The following is a 23,607-nucleotide window of genomic DNA, read 5'->3' as shown; positions in this document are numbered from 1 at the left end:
CTCCAGCCTGGGGGATAGAGCAAGACTCTGGGGGGGGGGAAAAAAAAAAGCTCAGATGGTATATTTATTCATATGCACTAGTAAGAATGTGCCTGTGGCTTGGAATGACAATATAGAGGTAGTGTCAAATTGCTGTTATGTTTCTTTGGCTGCAGATTCTCCTTGCATTCCAGGGTTGAAAGTACGGAACTTTTCTTTTTCTGAAAAACAAGACATTGTGGAAAGAGACCACTGGTATGCTGCTTTTCAGAGAGCTTGAAAGTTTCAGCTTTTCACTTGGTTCCTGAGATGTAGATTTGAAGGATTGTAACCTAGAGCAAAGACTTTGAAAGTTGTAGGTGACAAGCTGGGCATGGTGGCTCAACACCTGTAATCCCAGCACTTTGGGAGGCCAAGGTGGGCAGATCACTTGAGGCCAGGAGTTTGAGACCAGCCTGGGCAACCTGGCAAATCCCCGTCTCTACCAAAAATACAAAAATTAGCCTGGCATGGTGGTGCACATCTTTAATCTCAGCTACTCGGGAGGCTAATACATGAGAATTGCTTGAGCCCAGGAGATGGAGGTTGCAGTGAGCCAAGATCATGCCACTGTACTGCTGCCTGGGTGACAGAGGGAGACTCTGTCTCCAAAAAAAGAAAAAAAAATTGTAAGTTATAAAACATAAAGTAACCTTTCTACCTCTTAAAAGAAGTTGTACATCTCTGCTATGGGTTGTTGATAAGCTCAGGGCCCCTCACATTTAACACACTAATCATAGTTGTTCACTGTACTTTCAAGGCTCCGTTGAGGAGCTAATTTCTTACTTTTCATGTTAATTTTAGATACCTAGAATGTCCTCTAAACTCCCAATCTGTTTTTCAGAACCATTTTATAAGGTACTTTTACAGAACAATAAGAGGCTAAGGGCTATGGGCAAATGTGTAGTGTTATTTTATTAGTTTAGTTTTAGTCTCACTCCGTCACCCAGGCTGGGGTGCAGTGGCTCGGTCTCAGCTCACTGCAACCTCCGCCTCCCAAGTTCAAGTGATTCCCCTGCCTTAGCCTCCCCAGTAGCTGGGATTATAGGTGCCTGCCAGCACACCTGCCTAATTTTTGTATTTTTAGTAGAGACGGGGTTTCACCGTGTTGCCCAGGCTGGAAATGTGTAGAAATATTATCTGTTCTTCCAGGCTTAATTTTTTGCATTACACCTTTCAGTTTTATTCAGCCTGTTTTGAGTCTCATGACTGTTCACATCTGTCAAGAAGACTCTATTAGTTATAGAACATATGCAGACTTCCTAAACTATGAAGAGTATTTCTCTAAGAGCAGTCATCTGCATATAGCCCAAACCGTCTTAGGGTATGTGTGTGTGTAGTATGTGTTTGGTGGTTAGGGAATACAATCTTTAGTAGCCAGTTTTTCTGACCATTTACATTACTTCTATGCACTAGTGACTTGGTTTCTTTGCTCTTTCCAGGTAAATATGCAGAGGACATTTTTGGAGAGCTCTTTACTCAGGCAAATACCTTTGCCTCTCGGGTAAGCTCCCTTGCTGAGAGGGTCGACCGACTACAAGTTAAAGTCACTCAGCTGGATCCCAAGGAAGAAGAAGGTAAGAAAGCTGAGCTCAGCATTTGTAGGCTTTGCTGAGCAGTTTTGTAGAATTTTTTTCCCCTGATTTATTAAAAAAAAGTGAGGGGAGAAATCACAGAGACCTATAGAGTTCTGCTTTGAAGTGACACAAGCCTGAGTGCTGGAAAGAACCTTTTTAGCTCCACCACACCCTCATGCACTCCTTTCTCCCATTCCCCCAATTCCTTCTTTCTCAAATTTCCCCTCCCTCAATCGTATTTTGCTACCATAAAAGTACTTGGAAGATTCATTCCTCCTAAGGAGAGGCCTGCTAGATCTGGCCACATAGTAAACCTTTGTGTTGCCTCATTTTGTTCAGTCGTGAAATGACTGGGCTGCTGACAGCCTTGTGGGGCTTCCCCAGAGGGGGAGGGAAAAAAAGCCTGACTGCAGACAGCCGCAGCCAAGAAATGCAGCAGCTGAGGCCTCTCTGACTGGTGTGACTCAGTGTTTGCTCAAATAGCCTGTCGTCCATTTTCTAACGCCTTCCATCTTCTCTCAGTGTCACTACAAGGAATCAACACCCGAAAAGCCTTCAGAAGCTCCACCATTCAAGACCAGAAGCTTTTTGACAGAAACTCTCTCCCGGTGCCTGTCTTAGAAACATACAATACCTGTGATACTCCTCCCCCTCTCAACAATCTTACCCCTTACAGGTAATGGCTGGCTAGCTCCTCCCTTTTTCAACCTGTGGTTTAATAACACTAAATTGTCTTCTTATCTGAAGCAGTTGTTTACATGAGAGGATTGTATCTAAAAGCTTACTGCCTACCCCAAAGTTGTCTGTGGCAGCAGAAACTAAAATTTACCCCATAAACACTTGTCACTTATTATTGTTTGGTTTCTGAAATTCACAGTGAATGTAATACATATTGAAAGTTTACTGTAACCATAGCATGCTACAGAGTTTAATTTCATATAAACCAGGTCCATCTTGGATTCTATCCAAGGAATTTAGTTATTATAGAACCAAAAGGACTTTGTTACAAGGCGGTCCTACAGCATGGATCCCAGGGGCAACATTCTAGCAAGGCTCCCACTTACTTGGAAACCACTAGATTACCAGATGTTTGGGTGTGTTAGTGGGGCCAGCCTCTTGGACTGGCTGCTCTGGGCCCAGAGGGGTCTTTCCAAAGCTTAAGGAGTAATTGGCATTCTTCCAAATGAGCATCGTTCACTTTGTTTTGAACATCCTTTGGACATTTCCTTCTGAAAGGACCTACTCTGTTGTCCCTGGACTTGAAAAAGAACGTAGCCTTATAGACAACTTAAAGCCCCTCTCCTCTAGTGGTTTGGTAGTATTGTCATCCTGCAAAAAACCACTGAAGAGGGACAGAAGGTGAATATTTATCTTGCTTACATCCGTACATATCTTTGGAGCAGGTAAAAAGTAATTACAGATAGCTGGAGGCGGATGTCTTCTATCAGACATGTACACTGCAAGGTAGAGTGTGTGTGTGTGTGTACCCATGTGAAATTCAAGGACACCAGTCCAATTCAGGGAGCCTTCTCACACAGATACAAAGTACATGGCATCTGCCCTTCATTTTACTGTGTAAAATTATGTTTGCCCCTTGGCTTTCAAAGGGACCAGCACAGCAGGACAGAGGTTTGACTCTGCAGCCTCCATTATTGAGTCTAGTTGGGTTTGGGCAGAGGAGTTGTTATTGGGCAGAAAGGGGTCATACAACTGATAATATTGTAGGGAGTATGACGTAGGGTTTGTGTAGTGGGATTAGATAAACAAATGATATTAGGAGAATTTTTTTCTTCAGTTAATGGTATTTTTCTTTTTAGCATATAGTATCAGAATTAGCATGGCCTCTCAGTTATCTGAACTTGGCCCAACAGAAATTAGTAGTGGTGTATCTAACTCAGGAGAAGATTTAATATAGAAATTATTAATGTTTTATTTGGAAGCACTTTCTGTGTTGTGATAGGATTGGAGGGCAGGGAATAGAATTGCCTTTCCATTTCTTTTTAGTTCAGAATAATGTTAAGATAAATGTTCACTCCTAAGCACATACTTTCTGGATAGCGAGAGGACCTTATCCATGCCAAAGTGCAAGATTCCAACCAGGACCGTTGAGTCTGGCAGATAGCCCTTATATGGACACTCAATAGTTTACTCTGTCCCACTGGCACAGCCACTAATTAGGAACTGGTGATTAAACCTTGTGGTCTTAAAACAGCTGGCCCTCTTTTCTCACTGGAGCCCCCTTGTGGTTGGGGTGTGTGTGGATGCTGAGCTATTCTAGAAGGGAGCAAGAAGGTGGAGTGCTGTGGCTGGTTTTCTGTGTGTGCAGAGAAATAACAGCCGTACACACACACTTTTCATGTATATATGTGTACATATGCATACACATGAACCCCCATATGTGTACACAGGTTTCCGGTGGGTAGGAAGCTACTGATGTTTCCTAAAGAGTCCTGCGGAACTGGTGGGAAAAGAGGAACCAGTGGTAGAAATCCCCTCTGATGTACCAGGATATCCGAATATCCTCAGGGAGCTCTCTGTGGCCATGCAGATCATTAGAAGTAATCAGGATCCCTGCTGCTATCACCTGTTCTTGCCCTGACAATGCAAATTCATCTACCAGGAATTGAAAGTAAGGCTAAGGTTCTTTAAAAGTCTGATAAGTAGAGAGGTGCCATTCGGGGGCATTGAAATGCTGGTATGGGAGAGGAGGTATGCAATCGATTCAAATGACTTCTTGATTCCTTGGTGTAAAAACTGCTAACTGGTAGGTGTTTGGAATATTGGATTTGGTTGGGAGCTCATCTGTCTACTGACAGCTACTTGTCTTCATTTCTATCCCAGGGACGATGGAAAAGAGGCACTCAAATTCTACACAGACCCTTCATACTTCTTTGATCTTTGGAAGGAGAAGATGCTGCAGGACACCAAGGATATCATGAAAGAGAAGAGAAAGCATAGGGTGAGGGGAAAGGGGCCTCTGTTCTCCACATCAGTAGGCACGATTGTGGAGGGGGATAAAAAGGAAGCCAGTCTTATGTGAAGTAATCATTTCGAGTGGCTGCTTGCTTGGATGCCAGGTGAAACTCTTAAAAAAATGTGTCCACACCAAGCACAACCAAGATGAAAGTATAAATCACACCAAAAATGTGTTTGTTCCCCCCAGTGCTATTAACAATTGAGTATATTCAGGCTGAGTTTTAGAAATTGACTTTTCTATTCACCATTTATTTCTCTTGCAATTTGCACCTGACTCTGCTGGACACTCAAGCTAGGCTAGTCCCTTCTCCGCCAGTTTTGCAGCTCATTTCTCAGAGATCAGCACAAGGTTCTGCAGTGTTTGATTTGCAAAAGGAGCAGTTTAATGCCTTCACTACTGACTGGGTGGGGCTAAGGTGGGGGGATATATATGTAGGTTTCGGAGATTCTCCCTCCCCATAGACTCTCCCTGGTATGTATGTGACCTACCAGTTGCAACCTCAGTCCCATTAGCATGGCTGCCAGGAGGCCCAGGAGAGTGCCAGGGGCAAGAACAGCTGCACAGGCTGAAAAATTCTTCATTGGGTTTTGTTTTGTTTTGTTTTATTTAAACTATTTTCTTATATATGCCCCAGATAACTGCAGGTCTCATTACATCTCATCTCTCTTGACTGACCTTTGGAGCCAAGCAAATAATAAATAGCTGTTCACTAACTTCTAGCAATTAGAGCTTTTCAAAAATATGAATGAGTTATCCAAAGAGGAAGTGGGGTTCCCGTTGCTGGAGGCATTTGAGTGTGGGATTGAGCAAATGTTTCACCCAGGGATGGTTTGGATTAGATGGCCTCTAGGTCACTTCAAACCCAGTAATTCTGTAAGTTCTGTAGTTATTATGTGTTGTCTAGGCAAATCATCTCTTAGATATGCATCCATGAAGATGGGTAGAATTTTAATGAAGAACTTTGGAAAATGTTCTACAAAGACCTTCCTGTTCCTTTTCATTATAGAAAGAAAAGAAAGATAATCCAAATCGAGGGAATGTAAACCCACGTAAAATCAAGACACGTAAGGAAGAGTGGGAGAAAATGAAGATGGGACAAGAATTTGTGGAGTCCAAAGAAAAGCTGGGGCCTTCTGGGTAGGTAATGCTTTTGTACTGTTGGTAGCATTCTTTGAAGGGAGTGGGGACAACAGTCTGACAGCTCTGGTGTGACACCTTTCACACCCCCTGAAGTCTGTCTCTGTGGCTTAGATCAATACCACTGTTAATCAGCTACTTTAAAGTGCATCCATCTGGTGATTAAAATTTGCTAAATAAATCAAGAGACTCAGCAATTTAAATGAGGTGACTGGAGGGGTCTGGAAAAGAAAGCCCATGACTCCTAGTGCCCTTACTCTGCGAGACACACATCTAAGGGCCCCAGAGAAAAGACTGGAAAGGGAATAAAAGTGGTCTTGGGAATCCTTTGCCTCCAGAGCATTGATTTGAAGGTCATGCCTAAGAACTGGGCATTTCACTCTCAGGGCTGGGGAGGGCCAGGCAAGAAAGCTGTTCACATCACCAAAGCAACTTTTCAGTCAGCCTTTGTCAGTCTTGGGAGAGAGGCTGGCCAAGGGACTGAATGCAGACCTCATAGACAGTGTGGGAAAGGTTGCTCGGCCAGTATTGAAGCTATATATCTCTGTGGAGAAATAAGAGGTGTCAGTCTGACCCCATTTCCCAATACCAAATCACACTGGAGGTTTAAAGGGGGGAAAAGATGGTTTTAAAGGTTGGTTTGATGCTTATCCTGGTGTCTGACCTGGTTGACATTCAAAGCCAAGTCACCATGACTGCTTGGCATGAATGTCGCCCTGGTTTTTTCTCTAAATACATTGCATCATGGCTGTCAGAGAACCATGCCAGCCTATGCTGGGTGTCTAGGAATGATAAAAGAAAAGAGTTGAGTTGTTCTTGCTTTTAGAAATAACTCTACCATGAAAATCTCGACTTTTAAAAATCTTGACACTTCTGACACTTGTTCTTCGTGGATTAAGAGATCTGTTTTAAAGAGTGATGAAGATGGTGAAAGAAAAAATGAACCTTTTTCTCTACTGGGAAATCAGCCCTGAGGGTACCTTCATTACCTTCACCTCCCAGTAAAGGGGGCCATTTTGTTCCATGGACCCCTTTTCACTACTGATTGGGTGGGGCTGGGGTCAGTAGCACTGTTCAGACAGGCACTTGTCATAGGTTCAGTGACTCTAAGGCCAGAAGCTTGTGTGTTCAGAATGCCAGCTACCCATGTGTGTCTTTTATTTGTGGAGTAGGAAGATGAGGATTTGTCTCCCGTTTTCCTGTTGTCCAGGCGGTTTGGAGTTGGGGCTTCATGGTTAGTCTATCTGGACATGCCTGTTGGTGAACCTATAAAGAGACGTGCCAAGGCTCCAGGGCTCCAGGCCTTGGGGATTTTCCACATCAGAGCATCTTTTGATTCAGTTAGTTTCCTCCAACTCTGTTCTCCCTGGGGTCTGTTTTAGATGAGTTCTTTAGACCCCAACAATAGTGGAAAGAGGGGGAAGTGGAGCAGAGCAGGCCAGATTTTGTTAGCTGATGCTTGGTGTATTTGTGCTTGTTTGAAGTTTTGTTGTTGTTCACCCAGAACAAATTCACCCAAGGCCCAGTGCACTGAGGGACAGGTTTTCATGAGGCAAGCCCTAGCACCCTACTTTAATCGTCAGCTCATTTTGTTTGATAAGAGACCTGGCAGAAAGACCACACTTACTACCACATAGCACCCTGCATTCATCCTGAGCTTGATTTTGCAATCCAGTGCCTCCTTGGCCTTCCAGCTTTCCAGAGGCTTGCTGACCTCAAAATCAGGCTGTGTGCCAGTCACGTGTTTGCAGCTCACTAGCCTCTAGGATTTGGCTTCACCCTTTGCCACAGGACTTTGGGATTCAGGTATATCTGCACCTGACACTGGGGAGATAATTTAAAAGAACTGCTGGGTTTGACAAGGCCAACACTGGGCAAGGAGCAGTTTTGATAATCTGGGTTGAATCCTGTTACTACAAACAATTCAGCAGAAATATCTGGGATATATTTGACAATAGAATATTTAGTCTTAAAATAAAATTTCAGTGTAACAGAAAATATGTGGGAAATATACCTATTTTATTTCTCCCTAATAGCTTTTGTATCAAATGCATTTTTGTAGTACCTTTTAAGAAGAAAAAACCCACTCAGGCTCTTTAAATGACAGTTTTTGGCATTCGGTTCATTGACAGGTATCCACCCACCTTGGTGTACCAGAATGGCAGCATTGGCTGTGTTGAAAACGTGGATGCAAGTAGCTATCCGCCACCACCACAGTCAGACTCTGCTTCTTCACCTTCTCCTTCCTTCTCTGAGGACAACTTGCCTCCTCCACCAGCAGAATTCAGGTAAATAGTGGTACCTACTCCATCCACTATCGGTGGTTATACACTCAAGAACAAAAGGATGGACCAAGAGCAGTGGCTCACGCCTGTAATCCCAGCATTTTGGGAGGCCAAGGTGGGAGGCTCTCTTGAGGCCAAAAGTTCAAGACCAGCCTGGGTTACATAGCAAGACCTCATCCCTACTAAAAACCAAAAAAATTAGCCAGGCTTGGTGGCACACGCCTGTGGTCCCATCTACTCAGGAGACTGAGGTAGGAGGATCGCTTGAGCCAGGGAGGTTAAGGCTGCAGTGAGCCATGATCATGCCACTGCACTCCAGCCTGAGTGACAAAGCAAGACCAAAAAAAAAAAAAGAGTTAAAACCCTAGGTCAGGATCACTAAAATAACTTCAAACAAGACTGTCTAGATCATAGAAATAATTAACACTCTATATAGATGTTGCTTCATTCCCATTGGAGTCCTCTTTTGAGATAGGTACTGTTATTCTGATGTTATAATGAGTAAACTGAGGCACAGGGGGAGTCAATGAAATGACCCAAAGGTCACAACCAGTAAGGGCAGAGCCCTGATTGGTCAGTTGGACTCCAGAACCTATATTCTTAACTACTCCTGTTTAGCCTAGACCCAAACAAATAGAAGTTACCACCTTCTTTCTTGTTTTTTCCTTAACTTTATTTATTTATTTATTTTTTATTTTTTTGAGACGGAGTCTTGCTCTGTCGCCCAGGCTGGAGTGCAGTGACCAGATCTCAGCTCACTGCAAGCTCCGCCTCCCGGGTTTACACCATTCTCCTGCCTCAGCCTCCCGAGTAGCTGGGACTACAAACGCCCACCACCTTGCCAGGCTAGTTTTTTTTTTTTTGTATTTTTTTAGTAGAGACGGGGTTTCACTGGGTTAGCCAGGATGGTCTCGATCTCCTGACCTCGTGATCCGCCCGTCTCGGCCTCCCTATTTGTTTATTTGAGACAGAGTCTCTGTCACCCAGGCTAGAGTACAGTGGCGTGATCTTGGCTCACTGTAAGCTGCGCCTCCTGAATTCATGCCATTCTCCTGCCTCAGCCTCGCGAGTAGCTGAGACTACAGGCGCCTGCCACCACGCCCAGCTAATTGTTTGTATTTTTAGTAGAGATGGGGTTTCACTGTGTTAGCCAGGATGGTCTCGATTTCCTGACCTCATGATCTGCCCGTCTCGGCCTCCCAGAGGACTGGGATTACAGGCATGGGCCACTGTGCCGCACAGGCCTTTTCCTTAACTTTAACTCATCATGAAATGAAGTGGTACAATCCGCTCTTCAGGAAATAGTTAGCAGATACCTTGCCCAGTTGTCTAGGAACCTAGCATAGAGTCACTTCCTCTCTTAGTGCTTCTGGTTAGTTTCACTGCTATGTTGAATCTCCAGAAACAATGAAACAAAGGGAAAAGGGGGATGAAACTCCAAATTCGTCCATTTTTATATTTGTCAGTGTCCCTGGCAGAGGTGTACAATGGAAGTGTTAGGCAGTAATGACTGAAAAGAGATCTGAGAATTGTTCAGATTGCACTGTTTTCTCCGTTACTTTTGTCCCTTCTAATGCCTGATAAATGAGAGCTTTGAAAGATGCACTTTTCTCCTTGGATACTGCTTAATTAGTATGTTGAGGACCCCTCAGATGGAGACCTAAAGCAGTGCTGCCCTCCTCCTCTCCCCTCGTTCTTCTTGGCCCTAGAAACCATTAATCCCAAATCTCCTTCTGCTTCCCAAATCACTTCCTGCTGGTGGCCCTGTCAGATGCAGCTAAGACTGGAAGGTCTGTGGAAAATTCCAAAATGGCTGCTTTTCTAAGGCGTAGCTGTTAGTGCAGGGCAGATACAAGGGTGGAAAAAGAAAACCTTCTGCTTCACACATGGCCTGAGACCTTGCAGCTGCAGCCAAGCAAATCTGATCCCAGGAGAGGTGTAGCCGTAATCCTCTTTCAGGCCTGGGTCAAGAGTCTGGTGGCACATTCATTTCCCATCTCTGCGGATTCTCAGATTGAGATTCATTCTCTCTCAGGATTTTCCCACATGAGCACTGAAGATGCATTCACCTAAATCTATATCCCACTCAGGTGTGGTCAGCCTGGCTTGGGTTTCCTGCCCTCTCCAATGCTGGTGAATGTTAATAGCCTGAGAAACAGAGCCTAGTGTGTGGGTGGTGTTTGAATTTTTATTCCAGTTCTTTCTTGCATGCACCCTTAACCTGGCTCCAGGATTAAATTAGCAACTGCCATGGACCATCCTTCTTAGAGAAAGGGAGGGAGGGTGCCTTCCCCTTAGAGCTGGAAAGGCAGAGGGGTCTGAGAGATGTCTCAGCTAGCCCTTACCTGATAGAGGAATCTCAAGTCCACTTCTTTCGGGTAGTTTTACTCAATCTGGCTATCCTCCTCTACTGGTGGGAAGCTCATTACCTTACAAGGCTGCTTATTTCATTATTTGTCTGTTCTGACCATCTGTAGGTTTTTCTTTCTGTTTAAGCCAAAGTGAAATGGTATAGTCAACCAAGATAAACCTCGGCTTATAGACAAGGCTAACTGTAGGTAGGTGTTTGCATTCTAAGGGTGATGGTGAGTCTTTTTTCTTTGGCCTTTTAGTTACCCAGTGGACAACCAAAGAGGATCTGGTTTGGCTGGACCCAAAAGATCCAGTGTGGTCAGCCCAAGCCATCCACCACCAGCTCCTCCTCTAGGCTCTCCAGCAGGTCCTAAACCTGGGTTTGCTCCACCACCTGCCCCTCCGCCACCTCCGCCTCCAATGATAGGCATCCCATCTCCACCACCACCTGTAGGATTTGGGTCTCCAGGGACGCCTCCACCACCCTCACCCCCATCTTTCCCACCTCACCCTGATTTTGCTGCCCCTCCACCTCCTCCTCCACCACCGGCAACTGACTACCCAACTCTGCCACCACCTCCCTTGTCTCAGCCAACAGGAGGAGCACCTCCTCCTCCCCCTCCTCCTCCTCCTCCGGGGCCCCCTCCTCCCCCTTTCACTGGTGCAGATGGCCAGCCTGCTGTACCACCACCGCTTTCTGATACCACCAAGCCCAAGTCCTCCTTGCCTGCTGTGAGTGATGCCCGTAGCGACCTGCTTTCAGCCATCCGTCAAGGTAAATTTCAGTGGTGGGTCTGGGACTGTGGAGCCTTGTCTTTCTGAAGCTGGGATGATTGATTGGGGGATGGGTGAAGGGGTCCCTTTGCCCTTCCCAGGAAACAGCTTTCATTGGGTGGGGAGAGATTGGGACATTAGGTCTGGGAGCAGCCTGAGAAAAGGCTTCACCTTGAAAATATGGAGATTTAGATTTCTTTCCACCTTGGTTTAAAAGTAAAGGATTCTTTTCTTTTTTTTTTTTGTTTGAGATGGAGTCTCACTCGGAGTGCAGTCAGTGGTGCGATCTTGGCGCACTGCAAGCTCCGCCTCCCAGGTTCACGCCATTCTCCTGCCTCAGCCTCCAAGTAGCTGGGACTACAGGTGCCCACCACCACGCCCGGCTAATTTTTTGTATTTTTAGTAGAGACGGGGTTTCACCGTGTTAGCCAGGATGGTCTCGATCTCCTGACTTCATGATCCGCCTGCCTCGGCCTCCCAAAGTGCTGGGATTACAGGCGTGAGCCACCGCGCCCGGCAGTAAAGGATTCTTAAGCTGGGATCTTTGAAGTCCTTGGAAATGTATGCTTATGCGTGTTTGCATGCATTTTTTTTTTTTTTGAGACAGAGTCTCGCTCTGTCGCCCAGGCTGGAGTGCAGTGGCCGGATCTCGGCTCACTGCAAGCTCCACCTCCCGGGTTTACGCCATTCTCCTGCCTCAGCCTCCCGAGTAGCTGGGACTACAGGCGCCCGCCACCTCGCCCGGCTAGTTTTTTGTATTTTTTAGTAGAGACGGGGTTTCACCGTGTCAGCCAGGATGGTCTCGATATCCTGACCTCGTGATCCGCCCGTCTCGGCCTCCCAAAGTGCTGGGATTACAGGCTTGAGCCACCGCGCCCGGCCCCATTTTTCATCAGTTTCTCTGAAGGGTTTTGTGCCTTCGAGAAAAACAAGAATCACTGTCCTAGTGGGCCTTTGTTCAACTGGACTCAGCAACCCCCAGCCTTCTTCACTGCTCTGCCCTTCGTGTCTTCCTTCCTTGCCCCCTGCCCTCTTTCTCACCCCTTTTTTCTCCCATTTTCTTTTATCTCCTCTTTTCTCCTCTTCCCTCCCCTCCCCTCCCGCTTCATCATTTCACCCTCCTGGAACATTGGAGCATTTGTTCTATCAAGGGGCCAGGTGTGGTCCCAAGGGGTTATCGTGGTTTGTTCTGTTTGTGATCCTCAAAAAACTTCTAGTCTAGAGAGGACAGTCTATGGCAGCTGAGCCCCATTATAATTGATGGAATTGGGCAGGCTGAGGATCTGCTGGATGGAATGTGGTGCCTGCTCCCCACTTCAAAGCCTCATGAGAAGTCCTTACCAGCCTGAAAGTGTGTAAACCAGAAAGGACAGCAGGCTGCCTTTCAGACACACCTCACCAGTTTCATACACTCATCTTCTGCTTTTCCATAACAATCTTCTTTTTCTCTGTCCTTTGCAATACCCCTTACCCACTGGTGGCCACTCCCCCTTACCCAGTTCCAGATGGATTCCAAGGCTGAGGACACGCCTTCCTCACCCCTCTGTCTCTTTGCCACCAGGTTTTCAGCTGCGCAGGGTTGAGGAGCAGCGGGAACAAGAGAAGCGGGATGTCGTGGGCAATGACGTGGCCACCATCTTGTCTCGTCGCATTGCTGTTGAGTACAGTGACTCAGAAGATGATTCCTCTGAATTTGATGAGGACGACTGGTCGGATTAACGCTTTCTGCCTGTTGTCCACCTTCTTTTTCTTTCCTTCCTACCTGCCTTCTTTGATGCCAACCCCAACAGATCCGTAGGGGAGAAAGGGGAGGAAAAAAGTAATTTTAAGGGGCCAAAGCTTTCCCTGAAGCAACCAAAGATATATCCAAGTGCTTCCTCCAAATCAACATGTATTTCCTCTCCCCATTGTCAGGCCCTGTGGGGCTCCTGAAGTTCAGTAGCTGGGATGTTCCCTCTTTCCTTCAAGTGCCTGTTGCATATTGAAGGGAAGGAGAAATCCCAAAGCAGATTCCTTTGATCGGGTTTCCGTTGGAGATGGGGCCTTCCCTTAGGAGCCATATTCAACTACAGTCTTCTAAAACCCGTGCCCTCAGCCACTTCAAATAATGCCAGCCACTCTCTGGTTCTAAAGCAAGGGGAGTGGCCTGAATGGACACAGCTGGCCCCTTTCCTGTGCCCTGAAAGGGCAGAGCAGGCCAAAGGCTCCAACGGCCAGACTGCCTCACCCTTTGCCCTAATCAGCAGGGTGGGCCTGCCTTGTGCTAAACGATCTCTTATGCCTGGGATGCCCTTTATTCCAGAAGGCATCAAGCCTCTAAAGAATGTCTCACCTCCTCTGCCCAAAAATGATGCCTTTCTGCAGGCTGGAGTTGTTGCCTCCCTCCCAGGATCCCTTTGGTGAGTATGGTGTTCAGGATGCACCACCACCACCTCTAGATGCCTTCAGGCAACACAGCCCAGTTTTAACCTCTAGTATCCATGACCAAACTGTCCCTGACACATGAGAACAGGGGCCTCTTCTGGCTGTCAGGAGCAAAGCCTGAAGACTTGGAGCTGCAGGACTGGAAGAACAGTGGAGCCCCATGGGTCCCACCCTTTAAGGGTGCTGAGGCCTAGAGATGGGAAGTGACTTGCTCAAGGTCACACAATTGGATAGTGACATAGCTAGAGCCCAGAGTTCCTGATTCCAAGTCACCTGTGCTTTCTGGGACCAAAGAATGGGCACCTACTGGAGTCTGGGCAGAGCTTTCTCGGCTGTATTGCTACTCCAGACCTCACCATAGGTTAGGGTCCCAGTAGGAGGGCTCAGGGTCTGTGCCAGCCCTGTCAGTGCTGCTCAAACCTTCATAGCCTCTCTTGTCATTCTTTGTTGCCCCTTTTCTGTCACCAACCAACCACATAGCCTTGGGACCAGCCCTTTTGGGGGACCAGAAGTAGTGAGAGAAGGAGGGGGATAGGCAGCTGTGACAGGTGCTGTTTTCAATTCCTCTGCAACTCCTCCCCCTTTTATTTCCCCAATTGAAACAAAGATTCTGCCAACTGTGGAAACTTCAGTTCCTCAGGCTGCCAGCCGTGCCGGTACCTGCCTTGGGGGGCCTGGCAGCCGTGAAGTAGGCTGAAAGGCAGAGGGGCTCCAGGTCCTGTTTCCAGCTCCCCTCACTGCACATGGTGAAGCTCCCTCCCTCCCTCCCTCCCTCCCTCCCTGCTTTTCGCAGAGCTAATACACAGGTGCTATTATTCAGAAAAAAACTGGTCAGCTCTAACCAACAGTGAGGCTTCTTCTCTTCTGCCCTAACTATTGTGTAGCCTCGTATGCTGAAATCGGCTTCTGCTGGCTTCTCCGGCTTTCAGAGCCCTGAAACAAAGAGAAACAGGATCTGTCCCTACCCAGCACAGCAAATAGTCGTAGTAATTGCCAAAGCCCTCGTAAAGCCCTCCGGCTTGAGGGGAGAGTGTAGTCATGGGTTCTGCTTCTGTGCCCTTGCTGGCCGCTTCCCCTCTGCTTTCTTTCCTGGAGCTCAGGGTGTGGGGACTGAGCCTGTAGGGGCCAGGATGCACTCCTGCCGTGGCCACTCCCAAGTGTGCCCTCTTCCCTCTCTCCAGATCAGGTGTCTCTGGCACAGGACTTGGCACCAAGCTCCATGCTGAGACACCAGGCTATGTGGACCCCCACCTTGTTTCCCAGCCTGCACCTTAGAAGCCGAAGGCGCTTTCATCAGAACCCTAAAATGGCCGTTGAAGGCGTCTGGGCCACAGCCCAGCAGTGGCTAGAGAGGCAGGCAGAGGGCAGTGGTTCTCCCAAATAGGAGACCTGGGGCCTGGCCAGGCCAGGGTTTGGACCTAATGGCTTTGACTGAATTACCCCCATCCTCCTCCTTTCCGGAAAAGGGAGAGCTAGAGCCACTCACTGTCATTCTGCTCTGACCTTGAAGGGGGCGGTGTTGGCCTGCCTTCTGGAATGGACTGAGTCCATCGTGGAAAGGACTGGGGGCAGGAGGAGGTGGGGAGGGGCACTGCCTGCGGAAGGTAGGATTAGATCATTAGCTCAGTGACCTCCTAGGGTTTCGATGTGCTGTGTTCTCATCCTACAGCTGGTTTGGTAATGATCTGCAAGTCCCGGAGAGCAACAGCACAGCTCTGCCTGACGCTCTCATTAAAATCTATGCAGCCAAGCTCGGCACTTTGTAGCAGCCGGCCTTGCGAAGCCTCCTCAACTCGGGGGGCCGGGGACCCAGTGAGCTGAGAGGCCCTCTGGGCTCCACTTATGCATATGCACCAAAAAAAAAAAAAAAAAAAAAGGCTTCTTTAGACCTAGAGCCCTTTAAGATGATAAAGGACCCAATGCAGGTAATCCTGTTTTTGGACTCACGTAACACAGAATGCAAAGTTTAGTGATTATTTAATCTGGGCCTAAGCTAGTGAGAGTATGGAACAATGGACCATAAGGACTCCTAAGCTCTGAAGCCAAAGAGTTTCCTCCCTTCCTGGTTCACCCCGCCCAGGGGACCTGCCCCCATTCCTGTGGCCCTGGGGCCCAGCTTCCAATAGTGTCAGAAGCGACTTGTGGCTTTGCCTTGGTTGTGAGATGGGTACATTCCAAAGGAGCAGCTCGGGGGAGGAGGCAGGCTCAGCCAGCCCTTGGAGGCTCAGAGCAGCTGGCCCAGGCTCCAGCTCGCCTCTAGTGGAAGCTCGAGCGCCCTCAGAAACGACCCTGGCCAATGTCACTGCATAGCCGAGGCGGTGTTGTCAGGGCTAATGTGAAATCTCTTCCCGTGGCGCCGATCCTCCGACTCTGCAGCGCCAACTTGGACAGATTGAGGTCTCTGTGGTTTTGGTGACCCTGCTTAAGCATTCCCACCGTGTCCCAGCTCTGCTCTAGGACTACCTCCCACTGTGGCCCCTCACCTGACCTCAGGGCATGGGGAGGGAGGGAGCCAGTGCTCCAAGGCCAGGGGGCTTTGCTCATGAGAGATGTCAGGCTTCCTGGAGGCATCAGGCTTTGAGCCCTGCTGGGGTCCAGCTGACCTGGGACCAGGTGTCGCACAGAGATGTGCCTCATTGTGTGCCTCCTGCCATGTTCACTTCAACCGTGCCTCAGTGTGGGTTCACTTTAACCGTGCCTCAGTGTGGGTTAGGGAACAATTTTGTTATTGTATTAAGTTTATTCAGTTAATTCACTTGAGGAACTAACCAAGTTTTACTTTCTGTCTAGAATGATGTACATGTAGTAGAGTAAGCCATAATGCTCCCGAAGTGCCTTGTTTTCTCTGATACAAACATATTTATAAGGACATATTCCAGTGGGTTCTTGGGTGTGTTTGCCACATCAAGATTTTAGGGAATGCGTGTATGTGTAGTAGGGACGCTGTTTGAAAACAGGCCCTCTTCCCTTGAGGATGGGAAAGGAGTTCTTCAGTTGGAGATCTGGGCAGTGGGTTAAGCCAGACCCCTAAAGTGACCCTTTCCTATTCTGCCCTGTTCTTCTCAGACCCTCAGAAAGACATCCAATTTTTTTAAAGCCCTGTAGCTCCAAGCCTGGTCTTACTTGCTTCCCTGCCAGGCTCATCGTGTGTATACCACCTTTGCGCCCCATTGACCTGAAGGTTCCATGTAACTGGATACACATGAATACTTAAATGCCAACATTTTAAATAATTTGATAAAGTCTTTGTAGCCACTCAGCCACCTCTGGTGTTTGTGGTATTGTTTTAATGGGACAAGAGATTAGAAGGAAGTGATACTAATAGTCACAGGTGGTGGCCAGAGCTCAGGAGGGGGCTCCAGTGTGGGTGGGCCTGAAGGGCAGGAGGCTTTTGGGTGCAGAAAGTGCACCATGTGCAGAAGGCTGGAAACCATTTCAATTTAGGAGGAGACCCAGGTTGGAGGGCCTGCAGGCCCAGATACCCAGTCCCCTTCTCACCATGAGAAAGGGGGTGTGCTGGGGCCGCAGGAGACAATCTACTGGCAACTGTTTGCATCAAGCAGGAGAGGAGTACAGGCTGAATGCTGATGCTGCGCCCAACATCTGGCCGGCATCTTGTCTGCCTTTCAGACCCAAGCAACTTACCTTAAATAGAACGATTTACAATGGAATCCGATAAAAGGTTTAGGCTGCTGCATGCCCCTTCTGCCTGAGGAAGGCGAGGGGGCTGGGTTTGTATTCTGACCCAAAAAATGACCTACCCAGGAAGCAACGGTTGTTCCAAGCACAGCTGCTGCGGGTAACTGTCCCTGGGGGTAATTTATGAGCAGACACCCAGTTCCGGACCCAGCAGACACAGTGTAGTGGCCCCCGGGAGAGGGGCGGGAGCAGAGTTGGTGACTCTGCGGGTCACGCCTGCTGTTCTGAGAGTCACCCACTGGCGTCCCAGGAGAGGGGGCAGAAGTTTTGAATTGTCAGCAACTGCTGCGCCAGCCGCTCTGAGCTCATCGCTGGAGGTGGTGGTGCAGAGAAGGGGGCCGCGGAGCCAGTTCGCCCCTGCAAAGCCCCTTCCCTCCACCCGTCTGCTCAGGCCTGTGTTTAGTCAGCACTTGGCTTCCCAAGGCCGGTGACTGACAGGCAGCCAGACGCCCGCCCTGGCAGAAGACAAAATGGTGGTTCGGGAGCCGCCCTTGCTAGGGAATTGGAGGGAAGGAATGTGGCTCTGGGAAGAGAGAGGCCTGAGCTTGAATTCTGGCCCTGCCACTCGGGAGCTGTGACCCTGTGCAAGTCTCTTCACCTCCTTGGGCTGATCCTAAGAAGAATAACCATTTATTGAGCGCCCACTACCTGCCAAAGACGGCGTATCTTTTATTTCATTCTTAAGAGGCAAGGGTCCCCCATTTTACACAGGAGAGAAACAGGTTCACAGTTGCCTGAGATCACAGCTGGCCAGGAACAGAACGTGGTTCAAACACAGGCCCGTCTCTAGCCAGAGCCCAATGCTGTGTTTACCATGCAACTGAAACAGCTTAAGAGTCTCCATCCAAAATCATTGAGGGCTTTAACGTTGTAGGGAGCCTGTTAAAGGTTTCCATTCTTACCTGCCCCACTCCCTGGTGCCCACTTTTATAAGGGCAGTAAATGGTGATGGTCATTTTTGCTCTTGCTTTGAAATACAGTGAGCTTGGCTGAGGGCCTGCCTATCCCAGACTGTTAGAGCAGAAGTGTCTGCACCCTTGGCTGCCTAAGAACAAAGTGGATTCCCTGGGTATGGGCTGGGGCTTCATAGAGACACACGAGTGGGCACACATGAGGACCAGTGCACATATTGTGCGCAGATCCCTGTCGTTTACACAAGGACACAAACCAACACATGATTACAGGAACCCATAATCGCAGGCAGCCCTCACACTGCTCAGGAGCTGTCCTCCCTACTTGCTGCCTCCACCAGTTCCTCACTGCCCCCTCCTGGCTGCCCAGTGGCGAGGGCAACCTGGCACTGTTTCCTGGAAGTTCTGCTCTGGGCTAGTTAACTAGTTCCCTCCTAGGTCATGGGGCTGGGAGCAGTTTCAGGTGCTCCCCCTGAACTGCTCCTCAGCCCCAGGAGGTGTGGGTGGTTAGAGGGTGCTCTTGAAGCTTAAGGACAAAAAGCCTTTTGTGGACCAGGCACAGTGGCCTACACCTGTAATCCTAGCACTTTGGGAGGCCAAGGCGGGCAGATCACTTGAAGTCAGGAGTTCAAGACTATCCTGGCCAACATGGTGAAACTCCATCACTACTAAAAATACAAAAACGAGCCAGATGTGGTTGCATGCACCTGTAGTCTCAGCTACTCGGGAGGCCGGGGTACAATAATCGCTTGAACCCAGGAGGCGCAGGCTGCAGTGAGCTGAGATTGTGCCACTACGCTCCAGCCTAGGCAACAGAGTGAGACTTCATCTCAAAAAAATAAGTTAAATAAATAAAAGCCTTTCACATCCAAAGGAATCTTTTATGGGAGAATTGCCAGTCCCTTGATGACAAGGAGAGCAGTTAATACTTGGGGGCAAGGGGTCCTGCCTAGATGCCTTCCCTGCCTTTACCGAAGAAGCTGTCCGTGCATGTCCACAGTATGCACACACGAGCTCACACTGCACACATCATTAAAAAGGAGCAGACTTCCTGGCTGAGAAGTCAGAGGTCAGATCTAGCTCCCACCTTGGGCCTCAGCTTCCTCACCTATTCAACAAAGAGTTGACTGTGATGATGTATGCAGCCCCTCCACTCTGGCTTTGCACCATCTTGGGAACTGATGCCACTCCCAGAGTGTGAGTCTTGGAAATATTACAAATACAACGCCTTTTGTTTCTATTGTATAGATGAGGAAACAAGGTACAGAGAGCCACAGCAACTTGCCTGAAGTCACACAGCAAGCTAGCAGCAGACATTTGAAATAGAAACCTTCCTTTTTCCAATGCCCTAGACTGCCTACGAGAGCAGTAACACCTTGTGGGCTTGAGCCACAGCCAAGGAGACTGAAACTGCAAGGGAAGCCAGAAGTTCTGGCCTTTTGTCTTGGAACCATGAGAGGGTCCCTGTGGCTGCCTGAAGGCTTAGGGGGAACCCAGAGGAGGTCCCAGGCTTAGGTATTTAGCATGGAGGCTGGGAAGAGACAGGTTGGAACTTGAGTAGGTTCCATCACTCCCTCTCCCCACTAGTAGACTGAGCAAACCTCAAGCTTTTATGTAAAGCCAGAGGCTAGCTAAAGAGCGTTCTTCCTAGCATGTGGCCACTTGGTAGCTTGTTCATCAGGGTATATACACACATGTGAGCTGTGTGCATGGATGTATGTGCATGCATATCTGGACTCCACATGTATATATCACAATGTGGATAGTAGTTGGATGTTGGTGCATGCCTGCAAGTACACTTAGGACCTTCATGGGCATGTGTATGTGTTTGTGAGCCCATATACATGCAACTGCATGTGTGTTTGGATGTAAACATATAAATGATGTCTGCATATCTGGCAGGTGACTATGAACATGTAAAATTTTGCTTGCATGCATACTTGGTACATTTTTTAGTGTACTTGGGTATGTGCAGATGTTCACCTGTTAGTGTGCCGAGCGGGGTGGAATATGTCTGCACACATGGCTGGTGAGTGTGTGTAAATGTGCATGCAGGGCTGGCTTCAGGTGACTATGTAGATAATGAATCATAGGAGTACCCTCCCAAGAGAATAGGAAGCCACTGTTCTGCCCAGTCCTGGAATAGGGGGTGCACTGCCTGACTCCACCCAGGCACTGGGCTTGCAGTGCCCCCACCCTCATCCTCTATATGCACAGTATTCCCTAGACCCATCCTGCTTGGCCAATTTGCAGCCTCTTGCTCCCAGCTCCTGAGAAGGCCTGCAGCAAAGTCAAGGGGCTGGTGGCCAATTAGCGAGGGGGTTAATCATGGATCGGGGGCTCCCCGGGGGGCGGGAAGCTGAAGGCAGGCATTGGGGTTGGCAGGAGCATGAGCTGCCTGTCATGAGGCAAGGGGAGAGGGGAGACAAGGAACGGAGGTTGAGCCAGCCGGTTGGTTCTGGAAACCGAGGGTCAGCCTGTAAATTCAGGATTGCTGAGCATTGCCAGCAGCAGGGAGCATGTGCGAGTGTGTGTATGCTGTGTGAAAGGGCGTGCACATGCATTCAAGTCCTTGAATCTGGTGCTGCTTGCAAATGTGTATACATGACTATGGACATTATATACACGTGCAGTTGTGTGTATATGTGAATGTGCTAATGGGTTTAGGTATGCATACATGTTTGTTGTGTCTGTGTACACATACTTGTACACAAGGGTGTGCAAGGGCATATGTGTGCTTCAGCACTAAACATGCACAGAAAGTTGACATGGTCAGTGTACACATGTACAATGATGTATCTGAACAAGTGTGTGTGTGCTAGTGTGCTGGTGTAGGTATGGGTGTACCTACATATGTGTCTGCATGTGTGTGCTCAGAACAGCCAGGGGCCTAGACATGTGTGCCTGCATGTGACATGAGTGTGTGTCTGTGCCCTCAGGTCTCAGCATGGAAGGAGCTGGGGGATGCGGGACCGGCGGTCTCCAGGCTCCTGGAGGGAATCTGACAGCCGAGCCTTGCCGCAGCCCCCAGCCCCAGGAGCCTGTTTTCCAGCCTGCGGAAGCTGTGAGCCTGTGAACTCATCTTATATTAATAGCTGCTGTCTCCTCACTTATTGCAAGGAGAGGCGGACATGGCCCCTGCGGGGGCTCAGCACTCAGGGCTGCCCCCACACACCCACACAGGACCAAGGGAGGCGGGGAGGAGAGATGGGCTCCAGCCCCATCCCAGGGCCTACCCCAGCAGGAAGGTGGAGCTCTTGGCCCTAGCCTTGCCTACCCCAATTCAGGGGGCCATGTCACACCCCAGCTGACCTTCCTGGACCCCTGTAGCTGGGTAGGATCAGGCATGGGGGTTGGAAAGCTGGCAGAGGCGGAGAGGCACGCAAGCAAACGCGCGCACGCGCGCACGCACACATACACACACACACACACAAGCATGCGGTGCTAAGCAGCTCCAGGCTGAGCACCAGAGGACTCTGAGGCTTGAAGGAGACACAGGAGGCCTCAGTCTGAGTGAGTAAGACAAAGTCCTACCCTCAGGGGTCCTCAATCTGAGGCAAAAGACATGACCCTGTTCTCAAGAGGCCCCCAGCCTGACGGGGGAGACAGCCCAGCTCTCAGAAGTTCCCAGCCTGACGGGGGAGACATGACTTTGTATTCAGGAGCCCCTAGTTCTGAGGAGAGAGAAAGATCTGCCTTCAGGAGCCTTCGGTTTGAGGAGACAGATATCCCTTCTCTCGGGGACCCTCAACTGGAGAAGGACATGCAGCCCCGTCTCCATTCTGAGGACGGGGGAAGACTTCTCTATACATGTTTACTGAGGGGAGGTGTAGTAAGTCATATTGTATGGATCACATTCTCACAGCCACAAAAGGGCTCAGGCAGGGAGGCTTCCTGGAGGAAGCAGGGAGTGGAGGTACTGGGAAGAAGCGCTAAGCTGATCTGCAGAATTCTGAGAGGAGGGAAAAGCCAGCCAGCCCCACCATACACACAGGGCCCAACCTGAGGGACAGATTCAAACACCCCTCAAAGTAGGCCCAGGACCCAAGGCAGAGACCCCAGATCCAGGCTGCCAGAAACACCTCAGCTCCAGCCCACAGCCACCCCCAGAGGGACAGAGGAAGCCCCTCGGTGCAGGGGCCTGACACAGGCCCTCCCAGACACAAGGATGGCAGCAGGTCCCTTCTTGGGCCCTGGAGCTGGAAGCTGGGCTGGGGAAGCAAAGGGCTGAGCCTCACCCAACGTAGGACGGGCACTTGGCCCCTCTCCTCTGGACCTTGGAGGGCTCCTCAGGAGCATGATGGTGGGGGCAGCAACAAGGCCCTGCCCTGTGCCGTGCCTCCAGAGGTCTGGGTTTAACCCACAGACCCCCTGCTTCCCCCAGCCTGGGGATTTGTCCCAGTTTCCTTGCTTGATGTTTCTGGGTTGTTCCTGAAACACCCTCCCTCATCCAGGAAAGAGAGATTTGGAGTCAAATGGACGTGGGTTCAAATCCCAGCTCAACTCCTTACCAACCGTCTGACTTTGGACCAATCCAATGTCACCTCTCAGGGAGGCTTTTCCTGGGCACCCTCATTTAAAAATTACTCACATCTTCCCTATCCTTCTTCCTCTGCTCTTTCTCTGAGGACTTACCACTGTGTAATGTTACATTTTTGGAAAAACTTTGTATTACTATTTCTCCCAGCTAGAATTTAAGCTGTCCACAAGGACAGCAGTGAATGAATGAAGGCCCACTACTCTTGGAGCCTCAACTTCCTCTTTTGTAAAATGGGGAAGAGCAATGGTATCCATCTGACGAAGCCACAGTGATGGTGTGGAAGGTTTGGCGTGGGGCAGGGGCTTGCTGAGTAGGAACTTTTCCCAGGGACCTGTCAGGAGGGTGGGGATAGAATAAAGCTTGGCCTGACCTGGTGCAGCCTCACCACTTTGTGCCTGGGCCTGTTGGCATGACGACCCTCTTCAGACTGTTGGGGAGGAATTTTTTTTTTTTTTTTTTTGAGACGGAATCTCGCTCTGTCACCCAGGCTGGAGTGCAGTGGTGCGATCTCAGCTCACTGCAACCTCTGCCTCCCAGGCTCAAGCGATTCTCCTGCCTCAGACTCCTGAGTAGCTGGAATTACAGGCTCCACATCTGGCTAATTTTTTGTATTTTTAGTAGAGACGGGGTTTCACCATGTTGACCAGGCTGGTCTTGAACTCCTGACTCAGGTGATCTGCCCACCTTGGCCTCCCAAAGGGCTGGGATTACGGGCATGAGCCACTGCACCTGGCCAAGGGAGGGATCTTTACACTAGACAAAAGGGCTCTGCCAGAGAAATGGAGAAAGGCCTGTGTCCCAGCCTGGCACAGCTGTGCGAGTTTGAGCAAATGGCTGCTCCTCTTTGGGCCTCAGGCTCCCTGTCTGTATATGGAGGGGTGAGCCAGAAATGCTCTGAGAGCCCCACCTCCAA

The 23,607-nt window shown here is 49.1% G+C and overlaps 1 protein-coding gene across 3 annotated transcripts in view; it reads left to right on the top strand.

Annotated features, from left to right (window-relative positions):
• The window catches only part of WASF2 (WASP family member 2), a 94,130-nt gene extending 77,323 nt beyond the window's left edge, over nucleotides 1–16,807 (top strand). For all 3 annotated transcript variants that reach the window (XM_003891418.4, XM_021938207.2, XM_009202935.4), the window contains exons 3-9: nucleotides 1,461–1,595; nucleotides 2,118–2,271; nucleotides 4,437–4,554; nucleotides 5,579–5,709; nucleotides 7,842–7,997; nucleotides 10,607–11,121; nucleotides 12,682–16,807. In XM_003891418.4, the coding sequence (XP_003891467.1) occupies nucleotides 1,461–1,595; nucleotides 2,118–2,271; nucleotides 4,437–4,554; nucleotides 5,579–5,709; nucleotides 7,842–7,997; nucleotides 10,607–11,121; nucleotides 12,682–12,839 (1,367 nt within the window). In that variant the 3' untranslated portion in view covers nucleotides 12,840–16,807. The remainder of the gene's footprint in view (nucleotides 1–1,460; nucleotides 1,596–2,117; nucleotides 2,272–4,436; nucleotides 4,555–5,578; nucleotides 5,710–7,841; nucleotides 7,998–10,606; nucleotides 11,122–12,681) is intronic.
• The last annotated feature ends 6,800 nt before the right edge of the window (nucleotides 16,808–23,607 follow it).

The sequence above is a fragment of the Papio anubis genome, chromosome 1, assembly GCF_008728515.1.
Source record: "Papio anubis isolate 15944 chromosome 1, Panubis1.0, whole genome shotgun sequence".
NCBI lineage: Eukaryota > Metazoa > Chordata > Mammalia > Primates > Cercopithecidae > Papio > Papio anubis.
The sequence above is the reverse complement of the archived record's forward strand: the minus strand, read 5'-3'. Positions and strand labels throughout refer to the sequence as shown.